Genomic DNA, 26,027 nt, shown 5'->3' with positions numbered 1-26,027 from the left:
TGGCAGTGGCACAAAAGGTGCGGGCCAAAAAAAAAAGCTTTGCAGGCCAAATTTGGCCCGCAGACCCCAAATTGCCCCCCAGTGTCCTAGAGAGTCATGTACCTGCTCTGTGTATAAACGGAGCTGATGTTTTGAGAGCTGCTCTGGTATGGTGTGGTCACTCCAGCCATAGGCACGTTAGGGCAATGTAGGAGGAAGATAAAGACTGCCACAAGGGTCCCCAGGGTACAGAGCATACAGAAGCGGATGATGCCACGGCAACGGAGGTTCAGCTTCTTCACAATGTAACCACCTAGGAAGGTGCCGCCCCCTCCAGCAGGTACCACCATGTAGCCTTGGAAAAGAAAATGCTTGTTAAAGTATGTTTTGCATCTTTGCTCTGAACTTGGTCTATGTTTGTGTATCATAGGTGATTGCTTTAAGATTACATGGAAAGTATGGGTTCCCTTAAAATTGTATTAAAATGAGGCAATGAAGCATTTAGTAATGTGTCTATATTATTCCTCACTCTTGATGAAATTCAATATTTTAGTGAATCAAAATATCAAATGTTTCACTGTAGTATCTAGCTGTCCTTTCATCATGCAAAGTGTTTTTGATGGACAGTGCAGCCTGCATGAAAAAAATTCACCATTGAAACCCATAGACACACATTAGATAGAAATCCACTAACGGATGACTTGAATGGGCTTCTGGTTAAAGTAAATTGTGTTTTAATTGGATCAAATATTAATGCTCACTGGATAACAGGCTTTTAATACCGGTATATCAATTTCTGTCTTGCCTGGATGCATGGATTCTACGATTCAATGAGTGTTTGGGTGGGTGGATTTTGCATAGAAAAAAATCAACATTTATTAGATGATTTATTAATGGCCACTACCACCTTCAGTGAAATGCAGCTAACTAGTTAGCAGCTGAGTTGCTTTTTAGAACAGCATCACAACACAGGTAATTTTGTGGAACTGATTTTGGAAAACTATTTGATGTTGTTCCTTGTGAGGTGAGACTAGGGCTGACCAGAGAAGAGAGATTGTGTGGTCACTTTAAGACCATTGAAGTTAAGGCAGATATTCACTCTCACCTACAGTGTCAAATAATTTCAAGGCAGAGAGGTTACATGAGTGACTTTTATATTTATTATACCCCCAATTATTTAACCACTGGATCAAGTCTCTTATGTACACATCACCTGACCCTGAAAAAAAATGGTGTATGTAATCCCATTTATTTGTATAGTTTTCATTTGTTACTAACTACAGTCATTAATTAATTCATTTGCTCTACTGCTTATCCACTACAGGTCGCAGGTGGGCTGGAGCCAATCCCAACTGACATTCCTCCCAAACATCTGGTTTTCTATTATCTCTCAAAAATATGGCAGTAGATGGATGGGAGGCTATATATTGTCCACTCAATGTAAATAAGAGAGAGGTGCCCTGTGATAGACTGGTGCCTCATCAAGGGTGTTTTCCTCCCTCACACTCAGTGTTCTAGGGACACACTCAGTGTTCCTCTGCCTACCCCATGACCTCTACCAGGATAAACAGTTCCTAAAAATGAATGATTTTATTTATATAAATTTTCACTTTTTGTTATTCTATCACAACGGTGCATTATAGTTTGAAGCCGAGTTTATTAAAATCAATTCATAACAAACATTTTCTTTGGTGAAATAAAAAAAGGAAAAATATTAAAGTTAGGCCAATTCACAAAAGATGAGTACATACACCCTGAAGGGTAAGGTGAAAAAAGACAGTTTGTCAAATCTCTACTTTACAGTCTCTGCTTTGTGCAATGTAGCAAAAATAATCCTCAGCATTCATTTTACTATTTTACACAACAAAAATTCTTGCCTTCATTTTTATTTATACAATTTAAGTAAAATGGAAAAATAATAATAAAGCGAGTTAATTGGCTAATTACCGTGTTATATCAACTAACCACAAGGGCAGCTGACTATTGAACTGCAGGGAGAATTTAGCTCAATGACTAAAGGCTAGCAATTATCACAGTTTTTAACAACAAATTGCAAAATGTAGCTGCATTTTTAATTTTATGTTGCATGACCAAGTGCGGCGGCACGGTGGTGTAGTGGTTAGCGCTGTCGCCTCACAGCAAGAAGGTCCTGGGTTCGAGCCCCGTGGCCGGCAAGGGCCTTTCTGTGCGGAGTTTGCATGTTCTCCCCGTGTCTGCGTGGGTTTCCTCCGGGTGCTCCGGTTTCCCCCACAGTCCAAAGACATGCAGGTTAGGTTAACTGGTGACTCTAAATTGACCGTAGGTGTGAGTGTGAATGGTTGTCTGTGTCTATGTGTCAGCCCTGTGATGAGCTGGCGACTTGTCCAGGGTGTACCCCGCCTTTCGCCCATAGTCAGCTGGGATAGGCTCCAGCTTGCCTGCGACCCTGTAGAAGGATAAAGCGGCTAGAGATAATGAGATGAGATGAGATGACCAAGTGCTGCATTTTTTTTTGGAAAAGTACCATTATTAACATGGCTCATGAGTGATGCAATATAAGTGTTCTCCCTATTGTTGGGAGATCAATCACAGGTTTGAATCCTGATGATGCCACAGTCATCTGTGGATGGAAGTCAAGAAAGCAAAGTAGTTGTAGAGTGATAAGGGAGAGCTAACTAGTGGTTGGGAATTGGCAAGACCATATTGGGGACAAAATGAGGGGGAAACACCATAAGTGAATATTTTTAAGGCTAATGAGTTTTCAGCTGTTTATACAAAGCAGAAATAACAAATGGAAAATTCTTCACTGTGCTCTTTGTGTGAGTAATTGTGGAAAAGAAATTAAGCCAATTAAATCAGTTCTCTTAGATACCTATACTATTTCTTTTCCAATGTGAATTGTAACCTACATGCCAATAAAGCACTGGTCAATTAAAGTAAATTGGAGTGTATTCTAAAGTAGGAACAGTTTTGCACTCAAGTCTCCATCAATGAACAGTTGATAACATCAACAAAATAGACTTCATGCTAAAACTATAATGAATTTCCTGGTTACACAGTTGTACTTTGTGACTATAGGGCACTGTTATAGAAGCAAGTTATTTATAATCATTTTATCTGTTATCCCCCAAATGAGGATGGGTTCCCTTTTGAGTCTGGTTCCTCTTGAGGTTTCTTCCTCATATCATCTGAGGGAGTTTTTCCTTGCCACCGTAACCACAGGTTTGCTCATTAGGGATAAAATTAGCTCATATATCTCATCTCATTATCTCTAGCCACTTTATCCTGTTCTACAGGGTCGCAGGCAAGCTGGAGCCTATCCCAGCTGACTACGGGCGAAAGGCGGGGTACACCCTGGACAAGTCGCCAGGGCTGACACATAGATACAGACAACCATTCACACTCACATTCACACCTACAGTCAATTTAGAGTCACCAGTTAACCTAACCTGCATGTCTTTGGACTGTGGGGGAAACCGGAGCACCCGGAGGAAACCCACGCGGACACGGGGAGAACATGCAAACTCCGCACAGAAAGGCCCTTGCCAGCCATGGGGCTTGAACCCGGACCTTCTTGCTGTGAGGCGACAGCGCTAACCACTACACCACCGTGCCACCTAGCTCATATATATTCAGCAAATTTGATATGGCGGCGCATGATGAGGATGCTGCGGCTACAAGCTCTCCCTACCTGTGCACGTTTTTTATGTTTTTTGTGTGTATTTTTGCATGTTGTTCGTCTGTACCGGACTTCAATATCCACTACAACTGTATGGACTTACTGGACATCGGTTTCCAGCAGAAAATGACGGTTTGTAGTGACTTCCATCGCATGCACAACATTCCGGACGAGATAGCGAGACCAGCGGGGTCTCCGTGGATTGTTATTGGGTCTGGCAGGTGAAGGAGGTGGTGTTGGGAGAGGAAGCAAAAGCGACGCTGCAGAGCCGGCCTGTTGACTAAGCTCAGAAAACAGCCACTCAAACCTCCACTGCCAAGCCTCTACCTCTCCAATGCCAGATCCATGGTAAACAAGACGGACGATTTGGAATTACAGCTGGCTGGAAATCGTTACGTTCGAGAATGCTGCACGTTAATCATCACAGAGACGTGGCTACATCCACAAATACCCGACGCTTCGGTGCAGCTAGCAGGCCGCACGCTACACAGATCGGACAGGACCAGCGACTCTAGAAAAAAAAGAGGTGGTGAGCTTTGCATCTACGTGAATGAAGGTTGGTGTAACAATAGCACTGTACTGGACAGACATTGTTCCCCAGACTTAGAATTCATGTCGGTGAGATGCAGACCCTTCTTTCTGCCCAGAGAGCTAGCCGCCGTTATCATCACTGCCGTCTACATACCACCGGATGCTAATGTAAGAACCGCTCTCTCTCTACTGCTTGACGCCATAAACAATCACCAGCGTGCCTACCCAAATGGCGCACACATCATCGCAGGAGATTTTAATCAGGCAAATCTCAAAACTGTTTTACCGAAATTTCACCAGCACGTGAAATGTTCAACAAGGGAGGATAAAACTTTAGATCATGTGTACTCGAACCTCAAGAGTGCATACAGAGCCATACCCCTCCCTCACCTGGGACAGTCAGATCACCTCTCACTGTTCCTGGCTCCAGCATACACCCCCCTCAGCCGACAAACAAAGCCCAAAAGACAGACCATTATCACCTGGCCTGACGACGCCCTCCCCCGACTCCAGGACTGCTTTGAACAAACACAATGGGAGACTTTCCACCATGAGGACCTGGCCACATTCACAGTACTGTCTTACATCAAGTACTGCATGGGTATGGTCACTGTGGAAAAGACCATCCAGGTGTACCCAAACCAGAAGCCGTGGATGACCAGACAGGTCCGCTCACTTCTCCGGGCCCGTGATGCAGCCTTCAGATCTGGTGACAGAGCACTCTACAGCACAGCTCGCGCCAACCTGAGGAGAGGCATCAAGGCCGCCAAAGCAGACTACAAGGGGAAGATAGAAGGGCAACTCAACAACCCCCGACAGGTGTGGCAGAGCATACAGTCCCTCACCAACTACAAGGGCTGTGCTGTGACACCTGGGGACTCAGACGCGGCACTGGCAGAGGAGCTAAACAGCTTTTTTGCCCGCTTTGAGTCCCAAGCTCAGAACTCAGTCACACCACCCCAACCCCCACTACAACCCACACCAACCTCTGACACTACCCCACTCACCATGGAGGTGGAGGACGTGAGACGTGTGCTCCGTGCTATCAACCCCAAAAAGGCCACAGGACCGGCTGGAGTACCAGGGAAAGTACTCAAGGCATGTGCTGACCAGCTAGCACCAGTCTTCACTGACATTTTCAATCTGTCACTGGAACAAGCCAATATCCCAGCCTGCCTAAAATCGGCCACCATCATCCCAGTCCCCAAAAAGTCACCTACAACCAACCTCAACGACTTCCGCCCAGTAGCACTCACTCCAGTCATCACAAAGTGCTTTGAAAAACTGGTGATGAGACACATCAAAGCCTGTCTCCCCCCCACCCTCGACCCACAACAGTCTGCATACCGGCCAAACAGATCCACTGAAGATGCAATAACCACTGCCCTCCACACTGCACTGAGCCACCTCGAGAAAAGGGGGAGCTATGTCAGGATGCTCTTCATTGACTACAGCTCAGCCTTTAACACAACAATACCAGACATTCTTATCCCCAAGTTGGCCAATCTGGGGCTCCCACCCTCCACCTGCTCCTGGATTAAGGACTTTCTGGTCAACCGACCCCAGCACATGAAGCTGGGTCCCCACCTCTCATCTGCCCGCACGCTCAGCACCGGCTCGCCCCAAGGCTGTGTGCTGAGCCCACTACTCTACTCACTCTACACGCATGACCGCAGACCCACCCACCCTGAGAACATCATTGTGAAATTCGCAGATGACACAACGGTGGTGGGGATGATCACAGAGGGGAACGAGGCGGCCTACAGAGATGAGGTCCTTAGACTCAGCGAGTGGTGTGCCTTCAACAACTTGGTGCTGAACATCTCCAAAACTAAGGAACTCATCCTGGACTTCCGACTGAACAAAGCCACCCCTGCCCCCCTGTACATCAACGGCAAAAGCGTGGAGCGAGCGGAGTCCTTCAAATTCCTTGGGGTCCACATCTCTGCTGACCTGTCCTGGGCAGCCAACACCACCGCACTGGTTAAAAAGGCACAGCAGAGACTACACTTCCTGAGAGTGCTCAGGAAGGAGCAACTTGACACGAACCTGCTGGTGACCTTCTACCGGTCAGCCATTGAGAGCCTGCTGACTTATGCTGTGTCAGTGTGGCACTCAAGCTGCACAGAAGCGGACAGAAAAAGACTGCAGAGGGTGACTAACACAGCACAAAAGATCATCGGCTGCCCTCTACCTCCCTTGTCTACCATCTACAACTCCCGGTGCCTAGGCAGGGCAAAGAGCATCATAAAAGACTATACACACCCTGGCTTCCACCTGTTCGACCTGCTGCCCTCTGGCAGGCGCTACAGGGCCATACCAGCCAAAACAAACAGACTCAGGGACAGTTTCTTTCCAAGAGCTGTCACAATACTCAACTCAAGTTTGCACTGAGGAACTGTCATGCTTGAACACCACTGACAAGGTCACCATCACCACAATGCTGCTAACCACTTGATCTCAAATCTAGTCTCTCCTTGTCAGACTGTAAACTGTCATATTTGCACTGTAAATGTCACAAGACTGTCATATTGCACTATCATATCAAGTCAGTTCATCTGTTCTTAGACATCCTCTTCCTTTGTCATTTTAGGTACTGTAAACTGTCATATTTGCACTGTTAATATCATAGCTATCTGTAAACTGTCTTATTGCACTATTATACCAAGTCAGATCATCTGTTTTTTAGTTGCCTACATACTGAAAATAGGCGTCTGTACATGCCAATGCTACCTCTATCACTTGATGCAGCTAGTTACTTTATTCTCAACCCTGTTACTGCTATGCACCTGTGTTCTTTCAGGGACTTGCACAAGTTTATGTATAGTTTATGTATAGTTGTCAGTAGTTTTCTAGTAGTAGTTTTATATTAGGAAAATATGTACAATAAAACTATGTTTATTTTAGTATTTATGTGTGCACTTTATGGTGAAGCTTTAAATCTCATTGTACTTGTATAATGACAATAAAGGCTTTCTATTCTATTCTATTCAAATCTTTAATTTTCTGTAAAGCTGCTTTGTGACAATGTCTGTTGTTAAAAGCACTATACAAATAAACTTGACTTAATTTAGCTTGATTCAGGGACTACACTGATTGACAGTTAAATTCACCCAAAGCAGACACACTCTCTCTCTCTCATGCATGGCTGAAAACAATTCAATTCAGACTATGGTGAGAGGCACTGAAATGAATGATGTGATGGTTCAGCATGACTGTCTTACCAAACCAGGTGGCTGCCTCAGAGGCACTAAGACTGAACTGCGACTCCAGGAACTTGGGCCCAAAAGTGGACATGCCAGCAACTAAAGTTGCCTCTGTAGCACCGGCTAGACATAGAAAAATAAACGTAGGGTTCTTTAGCAGGAGCAACGCTGACCTGTGTTGAGAGAGGGGGGCATGGAGAAAAATTATTAAATGATCTTGTGGCCACTAATGTACTGTGTAATGTACAGTGTGTTATATCCAATATTCAATCAACCAATCAATGCATAAAATCATGCAGATACAGGTTCTGCAGATTTCAGGACACATGCAGAACAGAACTTCAGTTCTTCAGTGTTTAGGAATCAAATCAAATGTCAGACTGGGAAAAAAAAAAGTGTTCTCAGTGACTTTGACTGACATGGTTCTTGGTGTCAGATGGTTTAAGTATTTTTGAAATGGCTGATCTCCTGGGATTTCACACCACAGTATATAGAGTCTGAACAGAATGACAAAACCACTCAGTGAGCTACAGTTATGTGGGCAGGAGGACCTTGTTGATTAGGGAGATCATAGGAGAAATGCCAAACTGGTTTGAGCTGACAGGAGGTATACAGTAAATGAAAGCTCTTGCAAATGTGGTGAGCAGAAAAGCATCTCAGAAAGTGCAACTCATCAAACGTTGAGGCAGATACTCAACATTTAATGAGAAGACCAAATTGTATGTCTATTTCTGTCAGCTAAGAACAGGAATAGAGGCAATAGTGGGCCTCTCTCCTCACCAAGGTGCTTCTATTCATAGAACTGCAGCCCACTGGAAGTTTGTTTGTTTGTTTGTTTTTTGCAGCATTCTGTGTAAACTCTAGACTATCATGGGTGAAATTTCAAATCACCACTTTCTCAAATACTCATACCTGCCCAGAGGTGGGTAGAGTTCTACAATGGCTCATGTAGAAGTAAGAGTACTCACTAAAAAAGAATCTCATGAAATGAGTAGTGAGTAACTTCATATGATGATTTATTATGTCTATAATTTCATACATTCAAATGTATCAGAATATCAGTTAATGCCCAAAATAAAAAATTTAAATGCTTGTCTCATAAATACAACATAAAATCTGCTTATTTAAGTACAATTAAAAATCTCATCTCATCTCATTATCTCTAGCCGCTTTATCCTTCTACAGGGTCGCAGGCAAGCTGGAGCCTATCCCAGCTGACTACGGGCGAAAGGCGGGGTACACCCTGGACAAGCTGCCAGGTCATCACAGGGCTGACACATAGACACAGACAACCATTCACACTCACATTCACACCTACGGTCAATTTAGAGTCACCAGTTAACCTAACCTGCATGTCTTTGTACTGTGGGGGAAACCGGAGCACCTGGAGGAAACCCACGCGGACACGGGGAGAACATGCAAACTCCACACAGAAAGGCCCTCGCCAGCCCCGGGGCTCGAACCCAGGACCTTCTTGCTGTGAGGCGACAGCGCTAACCACTACACCACCGTGCCGCCCACAATTAAAAATAATAATCATAAAATATTTACCAAATAACATAAATGAAGGTGTCATGTAAAGTGGCGGTAGACAGATGTCAGTGCAGGAAGAGTTTATTGTGAAAGCAAAAATAAGCAGGCATACAATCCAAATTGTCAGGCAGAATCAGAAACAGGAGAGGGTCATGCAAAGCACAAACAGATGGGTGTAGGCAGAGACAAAAACAAAACCCAAAATACAAGTGCAAGTCAGTAAACCAGAACAATAATGTAAACGAAAGGCTTGGTAAAGTCAGACAAAAGAGTACTGAGCACATTACTTTACATTATGTATTTCGTTGCTGCCACATGATTGACTGATTGGATAACTGCATGAATAAGCATGTGTATGGGTGTTTCTAATAAAGTAGCTAGTGAGTGTATATTTTATTTCTGTAAGCCCTGTTTGAAAGTTTATGAAGGTATAAAGGAATTACTGAAAGCATGTCATGTAAAAATTGTTCTTAGTCCACCAGAAACTCCAATCAAGGTCATAATATAATAATTTTAAGATACAAAGCTATCATGGACAGCTGAATTTTTTCCAGGAACACGACACAATCAGGCTTGTCAGGTTTTATAATAAATTATTAAACACCACCTCCATGACACAGTTGTTTGAAAACTGTCCTTCCTGACAGCAACCTGTGGTCTGAATTGCACATAGCAAGAAGTGTCCAAGATCCATCTGTTTTCCATCTTGTTCAACATGACAGGAAAAGTTTTTTTTCACTTTGAAGAAATATAACATGTTTGGGTAATTAAATTATAAGGGTTAATAGTTTTTGAAGTAGCTGTGAGGTATGTAATATTAAAAAGTATATCAATACACTTAATTATTTAAGTATGAACATATTTTAATATATTGTATATTATTCTCTTGGGTGGCACAGTGGTGTAGTGGTTAGCACTGTCACCTCACACCAAGAAGGTTCTGGATTCGAGCCCAGCGGCTGACAGGGGCCTTTCTGTGTGGAGTTTGCATGTTCTCCCCATGTCTGCGTGGGTTTCCTCTGGGTGCTCCGGTTTCCCCCCCACAGTCCAAAGACATGCAGGTTAGACTAACTGGTGGCTCTAAATTGACCGTAGGTGTGAATGTGAATGATTGAGAGGAGAACACCTCTATGATAATCTGGTAGAAGGCAATGGGAAACCACTACTGTAATGTTCCCTAGAGACTTTGATGGCTGAAGCCATCAGAGCGGCTATGTCACTGTAGTGATATGCCAAAATGGATGGACATTATTCTCTTATTTGTGAAAGACTACTGTAAGATTTATAGTAGCAATTATACTGTCTGATTTAAAAGCTTTTGCTCTTCCTTCTTAGCTGTATGACAATAAAGACTTATCTGTGTACTAATCATGCTTTCATGAGTCAGTTATTGTGCGATGTTTAAAAAAAAAAAGCCCACTCCATGACAATAACCAACTTAACCTTAATGAATGAAGCAGAAGTTCATAGAGGAGCTGTGTCACACTCATTTGACCCAAAACTCTACTTAGACTTGACCACACAAGCTTGTTTTCCCATCTGCTCTCGGTGTGTGGTACCACCCTCTGTTGTCCTTTCAGTTTTATTTAGTTTGTCTTCCAAGTATTCTTGTTCCTGATTTTAAGCATCACTTGGATTTTCTCTTATCATTATTCTTGATCAATGAGGATACTCATTTTTATATGTTTTCACTCTTGAGAAGTTGCATGTACCTCGGCATGTCTTTTACTGTCTTGCCAAACTGGGGATCAGAGGCGATCACTTGACTTCCATCGTTCAGCTGATGAGTCTCAGACACACGCATGGCTATAAAGCGCTGAGAACCTGTTTGTGTTTGTATGTGTGTGTATGAGAGAGAGAGAGAGAGAGAGAGAGAAGCTGACTGCCCTCATTTATCACTCAATAATAACAAATATATGGATAGTCATGTGTCATCTTATATATTTCTTCTATATTTTTTCCGTGTTGCACCACAAACAATTTTTCAATTCACTGCAGTATATTTGTATATGAATGGGATACAATACATGAACAGTTTGACTAACTAAAACATTTTATATCCACCAGTGAACTAGAGTGGATATAAAAAATCAACACACCCCTGTTAAAATTGCAGATTGTCATGTGAAAAAAGAAACCTAGATCATGTTTTTTTCCCACCCTGAATGTGATTTTTAAAACTTAAACATATTAGGAAAAACGAAAAGGAAAAAAGAAAAAAAAAACATTTACACTCATCTGGTTGCATAAGTGCGCACACCCCTTTAACTAATACATTGTTAAAGCACATTTTACTTGTAATACAGCACTCAGGTTTTTTTTTTTTTTGTATATGCATCTACCAATTCTGTCATTATCATGCTGGAAGGTGAATGTTTCTTCATCTTCAGCTGTCTAACACATGCCTGCAGACTTTGTGCAAAAATAGACTGGTATTTGGAGTTATCCATGATTCCCTCAATCTGGACTAGATAGTCCCAGGTGAAGAGAAGCAGCCTCATAGCATGATGGTGCCACCAGCATGCTTCACCATTCATGGTATTCCTTGGATGATAAGAAGCTGTTTTGTTTTTACACCAAACATTTTCTTTGATAATTATGTCCAAAATGTTTTTTTTTCTCCTTAAAGTCAAATAATTCTTTTTTCTCCTTAGAGTCTAAGGCTTAGACCATAACACATTTTAGCAAAATTTAGACAGCCTTGTATTTTTCCCCCCCATGAGAAAGGCCTTCCCTCTAGCCACAGCCAAAGTATTTGAAGAATAAGAGAAAATATTTTCACATGCAGGGAGTGACCAGTATGTCTCGGATATTCCTGTAGGACCTTTAACGTTGCCATAGGACTTTTGGCAGCCTCTCTGATAATCTTTTGTATTGTCCTTTCATTAATTTTAGAGGGATGTTTTGTTCTTGGTAATGTCACTATGGTGCCATATTTTCTCCACTTGTTGATGATAGTATTCTGTGTGTTCATAGTACACTTAATGTTTTGGAAATTATTTTGTACTCCTCTCCCAATTTATACCTTTCAACAGTGAGAGCCTGTACATCAGGGGTCTTCAATCCTATCCACAAAGGGCCAGTGTGGCTGCAGGCTTTCATTCCAACCAAGCAGGAGCTACACCTGATTTCACTTGTTTAATCATTTCACCCTCGTCTCCAGTCAACAATCAAGTGAGCCTCCAATTTGGCTGTAATGAAAGCCTGCAGCTACACCGGCCCTTTGCGGATAGGATTGAAGACCCCTGCTGTACATGCTTTGTAAGCTCCTTGCAGATCATGGCTTCAGCAGTTGGTAGAAACAAGATGATACCAATAAAATCCAACAGGAACAGATCATCTTTATTTTGAGTTAAAATAATTTTAGTGCTGACAGGTGTATGATAATTACTTTCTATTTACTTTTTGCCTGAATTTTGTTGGTTGCTATATTATATTAAAGATGGAAATACACTGTCTGGCCAAAAACAAGTCACATACTGTAATATTTAATTGGACTGCCTTTAGGTTCGATTATGGTGTGCATTTGCTATGGAAGGCTGCAGATTTAAGCCTTTTCTTCCGATTAGCCTCACTAACAAGTACTTTTCTTATGGCCACACAGCTCTTTAGTCCCAGTCCTTGAGTTCTCATTGCATTGTGCATGTGGAAATGCTCTTACTTTCACTATTAAACATTTTTTTACAATTTGACTTCACCAAGAGTTTAAGTGAGCTCCGATCACAGTCAGTGAAGATTTTTTTCTAACCACATTTCTTCTGTGAAGTTGATGATTCACCATTATCCTTCCAGTTTAAATAACACATTGGACAGTTCTTAAGCCAACTCCAGCATTTTCAACAATCTCCTTAGTTTCCTTTGCTTGATATAGGCCAATAATTTGACCCTTATGGAACAGAGGGACATCTTTTTGCAACCACAAGATATGTCTTCTGACATGGTTGTTTAAGAAATGAGAAGCTACTCACTGTGTCAGTTATGGATTAAAAAATAAGTAAGTAAGTAAATAAATAAATAATTGCTGGTAGCTAAAACATTAATCATTGCAGTAATTATCCAATAAAAAGTCTTAGGTATTTACTTATTTAAAGCCAAATGGTGATTATTTTTATTTTTTGCCAGGAAGTGTATATCCAGCATGATTTATTTTTATTATTGTTTTTATATCACAAAAATCAGCAAGTATAAAATAGGTGTGTCAACTTTTTATATCCATTGGACTTTGATTTTTGAATTGAATGAACTAGGACTATTTGGGGTGGACTAATGGATTGTACCTGGTAGTTGGCGAGGATAGCCCAAAATAGGTACAGCAGTGATGAGAGCAGCGGCTCCTCCTGCCAGGAACCCAAGCCACCATGCCCCCACCCACAGTGGGCTTTCTGGGGTCAGCAGAGTTCTGAAGAAATAGAAGGAGTGGAAAGTATATTTTTATATGTAGTTTCACTGATCAAACATAAGGAGAAATATTTTTTCAAATGCATTTTGAAAACATTATACAACTCAAAAAGTAAAACTTGCGAAACAGACCTGCCCTTCTGTAGAAGGCGAAACATCCAATGATTATATGAAAGTTGGCAATAATGTTGTTATTGATGAACTTGAAGGCTATTTAATTACATTGCTGTAGCATGCTAGGTTTGTGCAAGACAATGATTTAATTGTCTCCACATCACAAGCAGGGAAAACAATATTACACAAACCTATATCGCACGCAAAAATGCAGTAAAGAAAAACTCAGTTATAGACCAGGATCACTTGATCCGAGATGTGTGGCCATTTCTCCAGCCACCGAGTATTTTCCTGGAACATTCCTACCTCTTCTGTTACCTCACAATGATCTTAGGGACCTCATGGTCCTATTCACCCCAGAGCCCCCTGATGACCTTAGGCAGGTATAAAAGACTCACATTTGGCCAATTTCTGTGTATATGTTGAGGAAGTAGCCACCCAGCAGGTATCCAGCTGCTGGGCCTATAAGAGCTGCCGTGTAGAAGACACCTAGGGAAAATAAGGCATGTTAGTTTAGTAGGATACCATGTTAGTACTATATCTGTCATGGCTCACCTCCTGAGTCTTAGAAAAAACTCCATTGTTTCATTTCACAGAATCCATGTTGGACTTTTGATCTCTACTCAGGTTGGACTATGTTTATAAATGGAAACTAGAGTCCAGAGATGCAATTGTCTGTGAATGCCTTTGAAATGTGCATGGTGGGGACTGGGAAGCAGCACAATTGTAGGACGCTTTATTGATGTTGAAAGTGGAGCCTGCCAATAAAGGTCAATAATTATGCTGCTGGATGGAGTGTTTACAAGGTGTATGCAAAACATAATACGCAAAACTGCAAGAATCACAATTTAAAATGATTGCAAATTCATGTAGATTTGAGTTTTATATGCAACATTCCAAATTAAATGAGACTGAGTGCTTTGGAAGCCCACTTCTAATGCACATATATACCCCAATATAAGCAACCATGCAGGACAGCATGAGTTCACACTGCACCATGTTTGGAGTTCAATAAAATGACTGAATTAGTTCTAATTTTTTCATGGTTTTTAAAAACACCATTTACATGAAATGCACTTTTGGAGGACTGAAGTGTATGAGTGCTTTTATAACTCATGTTTAATGCACACATACACACAGCCCATGTTGCACTTCAATTAGATTATTGACTCTTTTTTAGAAACCTTTTCATAAACTTTTAAAAAGCATTTAAACTCCATTTACAAGAAATACACTTCACATGTCACAACTGGAGCGGCACGGTGGTGTAGTGGTTAGCGCTGTCGCCTCACAGCAAGAAGGTCCGGGTTCGAGCCCCGTGGCTGGCGAGGGCCTTTCTGTGCGGAGTTTGCATGTTCTCCCCGTGTCCACGTGGGTTTCCTCCGGGTGCTCCGGTTTCCCCCACAGTCCAAAGACATGCAGGTTAGGTTAACTGGTGACTCTAAATTGACCATAGGTGTGAGTGTGAATGGTTGTCTGTGTCTATGTGTCAGCCCTGTGATGACCTGGCGACTTGTCTAGGGTGTACCCTGCCTTTCGCCTGTAGTCAGCTGGGATAGGCTCCAGCTTGCCTGCAACCCTGTAGAACAGGATAAAGCGGCTAGAGATAATGAGATGAGATGTCACAGCTGAGACTAGAGGCTAAACAAGGAAGCCTTTTATACGAGCTCCACCCCACACACACACACACACACACACACACGCGCGTGTACGTACACACCCACTAAAAGACAGGTTACGTTTTTCTCCACATAAAATTGCACTGACTTAAAAAGCTAGCCTTTCAAATGAACAGAAAACTGAAAGAGTCTGTGACGTCTATAAACTCGTTCTAATGTAGAAACCCGATACAGTTATTTGTTTTTCCAATTAAAGATTTATCTGGAATTTACAAGCTTGATATCTTTGCAAGGTAATCTTCTTGTGTTAAACTCTATACAGTACATACAGATAATTTTCACTCAGCAACCCAAACTATTTTGAGTAAGAAGGCTAATGGATATCATGTGCCTCAGCTGACCTTTTTACCCCCTTTTTGCTCAACAGTTCTGTAATAATTGTGGTTTGACCTACAACACAACAATACCGACAACACCTCTGGTGATGTGATCCAACATGCAGTAAACACTCACAAAATTATCTGAGTTCCATAAGGGGTCCATACAGTACCAACACAGTGATACCTGTTTCAAATACTTTTACCAAAAAATATTTCAAACAATAAAATGTACATTGTCCCAGAATACACCGCATCCTGCAGACAGGGCTGCCGCAGACTGCAACACACATGCGCCACCCTCTTTGTTGTGTTTACAGTCACTTTACTTCTAAACATGCTGTTCAAGATCATAGCAAAGAGACAATTTAAGGACTCTGTACTCACATACATACTGTGACATATATGTTTAGTTCACTGCTGCGTAAAAGTGAAGTCAATGACTCTCATGTTGATGTTTTTGATTTTGGTCTAGTTCCAGTTTTTTGTTTGTTTGTTTTTGTATTTTTGGCATTTGCTCTTGACCTTGAACCATGTTTTGGATGTGTTTGACTTATGCTGTTAATAAAGCATCATGAATCTGCACTTGCATCTGCCTTGTCTTTTGTCTTTGCCTCTCCCTGACAATAACTATGTTACACAGAATAATCTTTTTGGTTTCTTTGGGGTTTACAGGATTGTTTGTTATGGTAATCAAAATATATGAAAAAATATATAGAGGATATTACATGGTGGTACAGAGATATGAAATTTATCTTTGAGTGGTGAACATATTTCATGAGTGAGCACAGCGAACTAGTGAAATATTTTTCAACATGAGAAGATAAACTTCATATCTTCGTGCCACTGTGTAATATTAATTTTATTATATAGACACATCCACAAAAAATGCAAGTTAATCAAAATAATTTTAATTTTGAACTGGGTCGCCATTTTGACAATACGCATCAAGTCAGCGGAAAAACAATGGGAGTGATGTCATCGGCGTGAATATACTGGAAAGCATGTCACTCAGGTCTGGGATGTATTTCATATGAAAAATATGAGCTTTTGAACACAAGAAGATGAACTTCATATCTTCAAGCCAACGTGTAATTTCCTTTTTAATATAGAGACACATTCACAAACAAAGTGGGGGTATTGGAAAATATGTTACTCAATATCCCGGATATTGTTCATAAGAAAAATACGAGTGGCATATTTCTCAGTAAAACACTTGTGTCTATATAATAAATAGAGGCTATTACATGGTTGCGTGAAGATATGTGTCATGCTCCGCCCCAGACATCCACTCCAGAGATTTATTATCTCTCAGTTCAGCGCTAATCCAGATCCGGGACGGGACTTCCATCTGGCCTGTATTCATTTCCTGGTTTTCTATGCTGTGTATTTAAACGCCGTTCTCAGAAGGGGACTTTGCCACAACGTCTTGTTGGTTTTTCACGGTGTCTCTGCGCCCTTATTGCTTCTTGGATTTTTGCTCTCTGTTTTGCCTGTTCATTGCCACAGTTTTTTGCACTCACATCTTACCTTTTTTTCATGTTTTTTTGTGCTACATTTTTTGTCTCCAGTTTTTTGTCAGGACTATTTTTTATGCTTTTTCATGCTAGCATTTTTGTCCTTGCCTGCCTTGTTTTTTTGTCTGGATTATTTTGCTATTTTAAGAAGAAACCTTTATTCGTCACATGTACACATCAAGCACAGTGAAATTCATCCTCTGCATTTAACCCATCTGAAGCAGTGAACACACTCAGAGCAGTGGGCAGCCACACCAGAGCACCCGGGGAGCAGTCAGGGGTCAGGTACCTTGCTCAAGGGCACCTCAGCCCAAGGCCACCCCATGTTAACCTAACTGCATGTCTTTGGATTGTGGGGGAAACCGGAGCACCCGGAGGAAACCCACCTATTTTTGTTTGTTTACTCTTTGACTTCAATTAAATCATTTTTTATTTATTGGATTTTCTGTCTGTGTTCTGCTTTTAGATCCAAACTCACCACATCTTGCCACCCCTAACAGTACGTTCTGGCCAACATGGATCCAGTGGAACTGAACCATCTGAGAACGGCTATGCAGCAGCAAGGAGCCCTCCTCGGGACCCACCAACAGGAACTCAAGCAGATCACCCATAACTTGGCCACCCTGTCCAATTCACTCAACCTCCTAGCCATCCAACTTCAGCACTCCCAAGCCGTGTCTACCCCTGCCCAGCTGTCTCTTTCCTCACCTCCTGCCACCGCCACTCTCCACAAACCAAGACTCCCTTCGCCTCAGCCCTACAGTGGAGAACCAGGTACCTGCAGATCTTTTTTGTCACAGTGTTCACTGATCTTGGAGTTTTAACCTCTGGCTTTCCCCACAGAACGCTTCTAGGTAGCTTATACCATCACGCTCCTCACCGGCAAGGCCAGGGAATGGGGAACAGCGGTCTGAGACGCCAACGAGCCCTGTTCCAGCTTCAAGGAATTCTCTGAGGAAATGAGGTGAACATTCGACTGCTCTCTGTCTGGCCGGGAGGCAGCAAGAGAGCTCATGGAGCTGTGTCAGGGGGTCCTGATCTACCTTGTATTATGCCATCAAGTTCCAGATGTTGGCAGCGTCATGCGATTGGAACGAGAGTGCCCTGGTTGACATGTTTTTACATGGCCTGTCCGATGCTGTTAAGGATGAACTTGTCTCTCACAAACTGCCGTCGGACCTCTCCAGCCTGATGGACCTTGCCAATCATATTGACACTCGGGTTCAACAACGGAGGAGAGAAAGGAACCACCTCAACTTCAACCCCTCTCCACCTCCCACCTCGTCTGTCGAACCCATGCAGGTATATCAGGTATGGGTATCAGCGGAGGAACGACTGTGCTGATGGAGCACTGGGGCTTGCTTCTACTGCAGTCAGCAGGGACACATCTGCCGAGCCTACCCACTAAAAGGACGAGCCCACCAGTGAATCGAGGGGCCCTGGTGGGCAATGCTCAGAACCAGTTCCCTGCTGACTGACCGTTACTCCCCGTTATCACTCTCAACAACCAGCATCACTATCTTCAGGTGCTCATCGACTTGGGGGCGGACAGGAACCTGATCTGCTCCGTCACTGCCAAGGATCTCGGAATCCCGTTACTTGCCCTGGAGGTCCCTCTCACTGTCCTGACACTCAATAGCACTGGCTTGACCACCATCACTCACCTCACCACCCTGCTCACCCTAAGGATTTCAGGCAATCACTCTGAAATGATACAACTTTACGTCATGAACAACTCTCACATTCCTGTTATACTTGGATTGCCCTGGTTGATGCAGCACAACCCCCACTTAAACTGGACTGACCACACCATCTTAGGCTGGAGTCCTTCCTGCCTGGCCTCTTGCCTGAACTCCACTCTGCCTCCCGCCAAACCACCACAGCCCTCAGCCAGCGAGTTTCCCTGACCTCTCTCATGTGCCTCCGGAATATCTGGACCTCAAGCCTGTCTTTAGTAAGACCTGAGCAGTGTCCCTTCCCCCTCATAGGCCCTATGACTGTGGTATCAACCTCCTGCCCAGGACGGTGCCACCCAAGGGATGTCTCTACTTTCTTTCCCCCACCAAGAGACAAGCCATGGAGAAATATAATCACTGAGTCTCTGGCAGCTGGGATCATCTGCCCTTCCTCCTCCCCAGCAGGGGTGGGATTCTTCTTCGTGGAGAAGGACAAGTTGCTCCGCCCCTGCATTGACTATCGAGGTCTCAACGCCATCACAGTCAAGAACCACTACCCGCTACCGCTCATTACCACAGCCGTCGAACTACTCTAGGGAGCTAAGGTGTTTACTAAACTGGACTTATGCAACACCTATCACCTAGTTAGGATCAGGGAAGGGGACGAGTGGAAGATGGCCTTCAACACCACCACAGGCCACTATGAGTACCTTGTAGTCCCTTTCAGCCTGACTAACGCGCCCACGGTACTCCAGGTGTTAGTTAACGATGTCTTGAGAGACTTTAACACCTTTTGTCTTTGTTTACCTGGACGACATCTTGATTTTCTCTCGCTCCCTGGAGGAACATCGGGGTCACGTCCAGCAGGTTCTTCAACACCTGCTAGAGAATAAGCTGTTCGTTAAGGTGGAGAAGAGCGAGTTCCACCAAGGCTCTGTCTCATTCCTGGGGTTCATCATCTCTCCAGTGAAGATCCAGATGGACCCCCTCAAGCTGGAGGCAGTCGCTGACTGGCCCACCCCACCTTTGAGACAAGAGCTCCAGCGCTTCCTGGAGTTTGCCAGCTTCTGCAGGCGCTTCATCCACAACTTCAGCACGGTGGCCGGACCTCTCTCAGCCCTGACCTCGACCAAGACCAAGTTCAAGTGGGGGGGAGGAAGCAGATAAAGCCTTTTCCAGTCTCAAGCGCAGGTTTACCACAGCACCCATTCTCACCATACCTGATTCAACCAAGCAGTTTATCGTCGAGGTCGATGCCTCTGGGTCAGGGGTCGGAGCCATCCTATCCCAGAGGGCCAACGACAACAAGGTCCACCCATGGTCCTTCTCCCGCCGGCTATCCCCAGCCGAACAGAACTACGACATCGGTGACCGAGAACTACTGGCCGTGAAGCTAGCCTTGGAGGAGTGGAGGCACTGGCTCGAGGGGTCTGATCTCCCCTTTGTTTCCGGTTGAGAGTATGTCATGCGCATTCTGGCTGCCGCTTCTCAGCGGAGCATTTTTATTTTATTTTCTCTCCTTTTTTATTTTAATTTTTTTTTCTTTTTTCTGTGTTTGATGTTTGTTTTTATCCACTGGTTGCGGTGTAGCTCCGGACCCAGTTTTGGGTGTCGGTTCCCTCCAGGCCTTGGTTCGCTGTGGGTGATGCCTGTGCTCCCAGCTGTGGACTGCAGTGAGCTCGTTGCTCATTTTAACATTGTGGTTGTCCAGCACTGTGTGCTTTAATGTTTGGCGTGATGTTTCCGAGCGATGTTGCTCGGTGGCATCGCAGCAGCTGTGCAGGTGGTTTGGGACATACCAGCGCTCTGTATGGCGTGCTTCTGTGCTTGCTTTGTGGATCCATGGTGTGGTGTTCGAGCGATGTTGCTGGCGGCGTCACGGCGGCTGTGCTGGAGATGTGGGACTTGTTTTCGTGCGCCTTTTGGTGGGACTGTGGCTGCTATACCACTGGAATGATATCCTGACCTATTTGGTGGATTTTTTTTTCTGCCTATTATTGTAAAGCAACCTTGGGTTTGAGAAAGGCGCTATATAAATTGACATTTATTATTATTTATTATTCCTAGTCTGGACTGACCATAAAAACCTGGAGTACCTCAAGTCCGCCAAATGTCTCAATTCCCGTCAAGCCTGTTGGTGTCTCTTCTTCTCCCGGTTCAACTTCATGCTCTCCTACTGCCCAGGCTCCAAAAATGGCAAACCCGACACCCTGTCCAGGATGTTCTCTTCTCACCAAGAGGAGTCCAAGCCACCCAAGACCATCCTTCCTCTACGCTGCCTGGTGGGAGCTGTCATTCTAGAGGTTGAGACGCTCGTGCAGAAGGCCCTGGAGCAGGACCCTGGTGAAGGTAACTCCAACAACATTCCTCGTAACCATCTGTTTGTTCCCGGTCCTGTGCAAACCCAGGTGCTGCAGTGGGGTCATGGCTCCAAGCTGGCCTGTCATCCGGGAGCTGCCTGAACCCTGGATCTCCTCCAGCAGCGCTTTTGGTGGCCATCTATCAAGGAGGTTCTCCAGGAGTTCGTGGCAGCTTGTGACACATGCTCCCAGAACAAGACAGCCAATCGACCCCCTGCTGGCTTACTAAGACCCCTTCCAACTCTGCATCGACCTTGGTGTCACATCACCCTGGACTTCATCACAGGACTCACCAACTCAGGTGGCAACACATGCATCCTCACTGTTATTGACCGTTTTTCTAAGACCGTCCATTTCATTCCTCTGCCCAAGCTCCCCTCAGCCAAAGAGACTGCAAAACTACTTGTCCACCACGTTTTCTGCCTACATGGTCTGCCTACTGACATTGGTTTGTTTGTTTGTTTCTGACCAGGGTCCTCAGTTCACTGCACAGTTCTGGAGAGCCTTCTGCAAACTCATCGGGGCCACCTGTAGTCTCTCTTCAGGCTTCCACCCACAGACCAACGGCCAGGCAGAACGCGTGAACCAGGCTTTGGAGGTTGCACTCAGGTGCATGGTGTCCAGGGATGCCAGTTCTTGGAGCAAGTACCTACCCTGGATCGAATATGCCCATAACACACTCTTCCTCTGCCACAGGTCTCTCTCTGTTCCAGTGCTCACTAGGTTACCAACCACTACTGTTCCCCAGCCAAGAGGAGGAGGTCGCTGTACCCTCAGCCCAGCTTTTTATACGCCGCTGCAGGAGGATATGGGCATTGGCCTGGAGAAGACTCATTCGCTCCGCACTCGCATCCAAGAGGCAGGCCGACAAACATCGCTCCAAGGCACCCACCTACCAAGTAGGTCAATGAGTTATGCTCTCCACCTGCCACTTAGGACCGTCTCTCGCAAGTTAGCACCCAGGTTCCTTGGACCCTTCCTCATCAAGATGGTAATCAACCCATGTTCTGTTAGACTGGCATTACCACTCACCATGGAACATGTTCACCCTACCTTTCATACATCTCAGCTTAAACCTCTGGTCTCTAGTCCTTTGCTCCCACCCTCCAAACCCCCTTCTCCTCCTAGGCTCATTGATGGTGGCGAGGCCTACACGGTCAAGAAATTGCTGAAGGTGCAGCAGCGAGGTAGAGGATTCCAATACCTGGAGGGTTACGGTCCCGAGGAGAGAAGTTGGGTCCCTGCCAGGTTCATACTGGACCCAACACTTATCACTGAGTTCCACCGGCAACACCCTGACGCTCTTCCTAAAGCGCCTGGGGGTGCTCATTTGGGTACTGTCATGCTCTGCCCCAGACATCCACTCCAGAGATTTATCATCTCCCAGTTCAGTGCTAATCCAGATCCGTGACGGGACTTCCATCTGGCCTGTACTCACTTCCTGGTTTTCTATGCTGTGTATTTAAACGCCGTTCTCAGAAGGGGACTTTGCCAGAACGTCTCGTTGGTTTTTCACGTCGTATCTGCTCCCTTATTGCTTCTTGGATTTTTGCTCTCTGTTTTGCCTGTTCATTGTCAGTTTTTTTGCACTTATGTCTTACCTTTTTTCAATTTTTTTTTTTTTGTGCTACGTTTTTTGTCTCCAGTTTTGTCAGGACTATTTTTCATGCTAGCATTTTTGTCCTTGCCTGCCTTGTTTTTTGTCTGGATTATTTTTGCTATTTTTGTTCGTTTACTCTTTGACTTCAATTAAATCATTTTTTATTTATTGGATTTTCTGTCTGTGTTCTGCTTTTGGATCCAAACTCGCCACATCTTGCCACCCCTAACAATATGAAGTTTATTTTCGAGAGGTGAATATTAAACTTGATATTTTCATGTAACTGTGTAATATTCTTTGTTATATAGACACATCCACAAAAAATATGCAAGTTAATCAAAAGAATTTTAATTTTGAACTGGTTTGCCATTTTGACGAGTGTCAAGTCAGCGGGAAAATGTTGGAAGTGACATCATCGGAGTGAAATATCGGGAATTATTATACATACAGGACACTTTTTTTGATGGAATAAAAACATGTATTCTATTCCCTTCTAGCAGATTTCATTCATTTGGTTTGACAGCATGCAATATTGTTAGCATATCACTTATCCTATGTGTATTACGTCACTCTACCCAATGGAGAATGAGTGTTGAATATGGTTTACGATATTGCATGGTTGTCTAGACAACATGACATCACACATCAGTGCTGACACAAATATTCAATAAGAGTTTTCTGCTGCGCATGTGCAGAAGCATTGCTTTGTTCACCAGGAAAGAGAAAGATGCTTTGAACACCCAAAAGGCTACCAAAACTTCATTAGATATTCTTCATGCATATTTACAAGAGAAAAACATGCCAATGGACATCAAAAAAACGGAAAAGAGAGTGTGTATGTCAGTGGTGAACCGTTACTATGAGAGCTGGGACTTCAGCTCAGCCAAAACTTAGCCAGACACACCAAAAAAAACAAGGCAAAGAATCTTGCAAGGGATTAGTGGCAGGGTGCCAGATAGTGTCATTGTGTGTAGTTGTCAATGTTGATTTTAAAAGTAATTCAGTAAATTACAGAGGGAAATGAATACTTAAGTCTGGGTGAAAAATACTGTGGCAAGCGTGTGTAGAAAAAGAGTCTGGAGACAGAAATCTTAGTTTCTCAGTCATTAGCCTGTGCTACTTGCTCTTGATACCACTGGCTTGACCACTTTATTAGTATGCTAACACTACTGATGAACACTACACCAGCTGGAAGGTTACTTCACTGCAGCGCTGATGGCATTGACTTGCGGTTAAGCTCACACTGGCCTTCGAGAATGCCTAGGGTGATAAATTTTTGGTCCCTCCCACTATAAATCAAAATCTGATTGGTTAATTCATCTGTCACTTCCTACATAAGCATACATTGCTATGGCCTTCTGTCCCGGCAATGAAGTCCTAACCAATGAGTGAGCCAGCTCTAAACTCTTCTCAGCCCAGAGACAAACAAAAAAAAAAAGCAAATTGGCTAACCCTATTTTCATGTTTTCAGGACAGTAACCCTTTCATTTCTGAAGCAAATTTGATAGAAAATGAGGCCAAATTAAAATTAGAAGAGAATAATTATAATGAAATTATGAAAGAAATTAAATATAACATTTGAAATGTTGATATGTTTGGGCCTTCTCTGAAGGCCTAGAAGGCCCTGACAGTTCCTCTCTGGTGTATGAATAATAATAATAATAATAATAATAATGGCTTTTTTCATGGTATAGCAGATATATTCCATTCAGGTAGCATGATATTGAACCCGTCTTTGACTTGTTATAACAGATAGAGCATATTTCATGAAAAAAGCCAGTCAATATTATTTCAATATGTCACTCAGATCCGGGATGTATTTTGTATGAAAAATTAGAGTTTTTTTCAACACAAGAAGCTAAACTTCATATCTTCAAGCCAAAATGTGATTTTCCTTTTACTATATTGACACATTCACAAAGTACCCAAATTTATCAAAACAATTCATCGAAATTCTCACTGCACCAACTGCAATCACAGTTATCAACAAGGATTCACACAATGTAATTTTTTTTCACGCCCTTGTTATGCACTTACCGATGTAGACAGGTGCATATTTGGACTTGACATTCTCATCCAGGTATGTAACACCAAGTGTGTAGAGTGGTGTAGCACCAACACCATGCAGAAACTGGCCCAGCATGAAGATGTAGCGGTACAATGAGAGTGCAGTTCCTTTGCTATTCCCACACTCCTCTGTCTGATTGGCTGAGCATAGTCCAGTATGCTCCAATACTCTTGGCTGATAAGCTGGCGTGATGAAATGTGGCAGTGCAAACACAACTGAGCCGAGAGCCATTATGAAAACTCCCCAGCCCAGCCAGCGGGGCTTGTGCCCTGTGCCACCAAAATAGCTCACAAACGTTAGGCATATGCAGGCAGCAATGTCATAGGAGCTTGCAATGAGTCCAGCCTGCAATGACAGTAAATAGAAAAACAGTATATACCATTTACTTCTTCGCCGAGTTACTCAAAATTAGTTATCTTTAGTTGTCCCTTTATTATAAAAATCCCCACAGACCTGATAGCTGCGCAGGTCAAAGCGTCTTTCAATGGACGTGATGACAGTGTTGATGAAACCATTAATTATCATGCCCTGGAGGAATGAGGCCACAGACAAGAAGAAAAGCACCCAGTGGGGCGTGTTGAAGCATTGGATGAAGTCGGGGGTTAGAGCTCCCCATCCATATAGGTTCTCCGTGTCCAAAGACAGAAAATTAACCCCTGTTGCCCCAGGGAGATTAACAGTGTTCTTGGTTGTCTTGATGGGGGCAGCTATGGATGGACGGTCAGGGGTGGAGCCAGCCAGTGTGCTGACCTGTGACTCCAATGGGCTTGGCAAGCCCACACTGGGACCCACAGGGCCATCCTGCAGGTCAAGGAACTTTTGCCTGGAGCTGAAGGAACTGTCATTGTTGAATAGGCAGGACATGGCCCCTTTGGGAAAAACAGTAAAATTTTACTTTGGGGTAAAGTCAATAAATAAAGTCCAGCTTCCTGGTTCCTGATTATTTTTTATGTTGTCTTTCTGTGCCTGAGCTGAGACCTGCAGTTCAGATATCAGTGCTTCACCAAACCCTGAGGAGGCAGAGAAGGACTTTTTAAGTTGGAAGACATCATTCTGAAATGAAAAGACTCTGACTTACAAACATGAAAAAAAGAACATGATTCATCGATAAAAACATTCAAAAGATGTTTTATGATTATCTAGGGAACTCTCAACAACAATACATCCATAACAACAGATTCCAAAGTTTGGCTATGATGCTCACATTTGCAATGAACATTTTTTATAAGAACATACAGAATCCAGCAACACTGAAGCAGTAAATGGGAATTTTAGAGCATTTTTTAAAAGTAGTGCTTTTAAATATTTTGAAACTTAACCAAATAGAGTTATAGGTGAAATAAACAGCTATACAAAAAAAGAGGAGCAGTGGAAAAAGGGAACAATTTAAT

General features: G+C 43.4%; 1 protein-coding gene across 1 annotated transcript in view; it reads right to left on the bottom strand.

The window, feature by feature from the left end:
- Positions 1 to 25,500, bottom strand: part of LOC132896173 (solute carrier organic anion transporter family member 4A1-like) — an 83,585-nt gene extending 58,085 nt beyond the window's left edge. The window contains exons 1-7 of the mRNA XM_060936888.1: positions 25,090 to 25,500; positions 24,606 to 24,981; positions 13,818 to 13,908; positions 13,185 to 13,306; positions 10,620 to 10,731; positions 7,393 to 7,547; positions 103 to 334 (exon numbers count right to left, since the gene is read on the bottom strand). Coding sequence (XP_060792871.1) covers positions 103 to 334; positions 7,393 to 7,547; positions 10,620 to 10,731; positions 13,185 to 13,306; positions 13,818 to 13,908; positions 24,606 to 24,981; positions 25,090 to 25,500 — 1,499 coding nt within the window. The remainder of the gene's footprint in view (positions 1 to 102; positions 335 to 7,392; positions 7,548 to 10,619; positions 10,732 to 13,184; positions 13,307 to 13,817; positions 13,909 to 24,605; positions 24,982 to 25,089) is intronic.
- Between the last annotated feature and the right edge of the window lie 527 nt (positions 25,501 to 26,027).

This window comes from Neoarius graeffei, chromosome 13 (genome assembly GCF_027579695.1).
Source record: "Neoarius graeffei isolate fNeoGra1 chromosome 13, fNeoGra1.pri, whole genome shotgun sequence".
Taxonomy (NCBI): Eukaryota; Metazoa; Chordata; class Actinopteri; order Siluriformes; family Ariidae; genus Neoarius; species Neoarius graeffei.
This window is presented reverse-complemented; position numbering and strand designations above follow the sequence as displayed.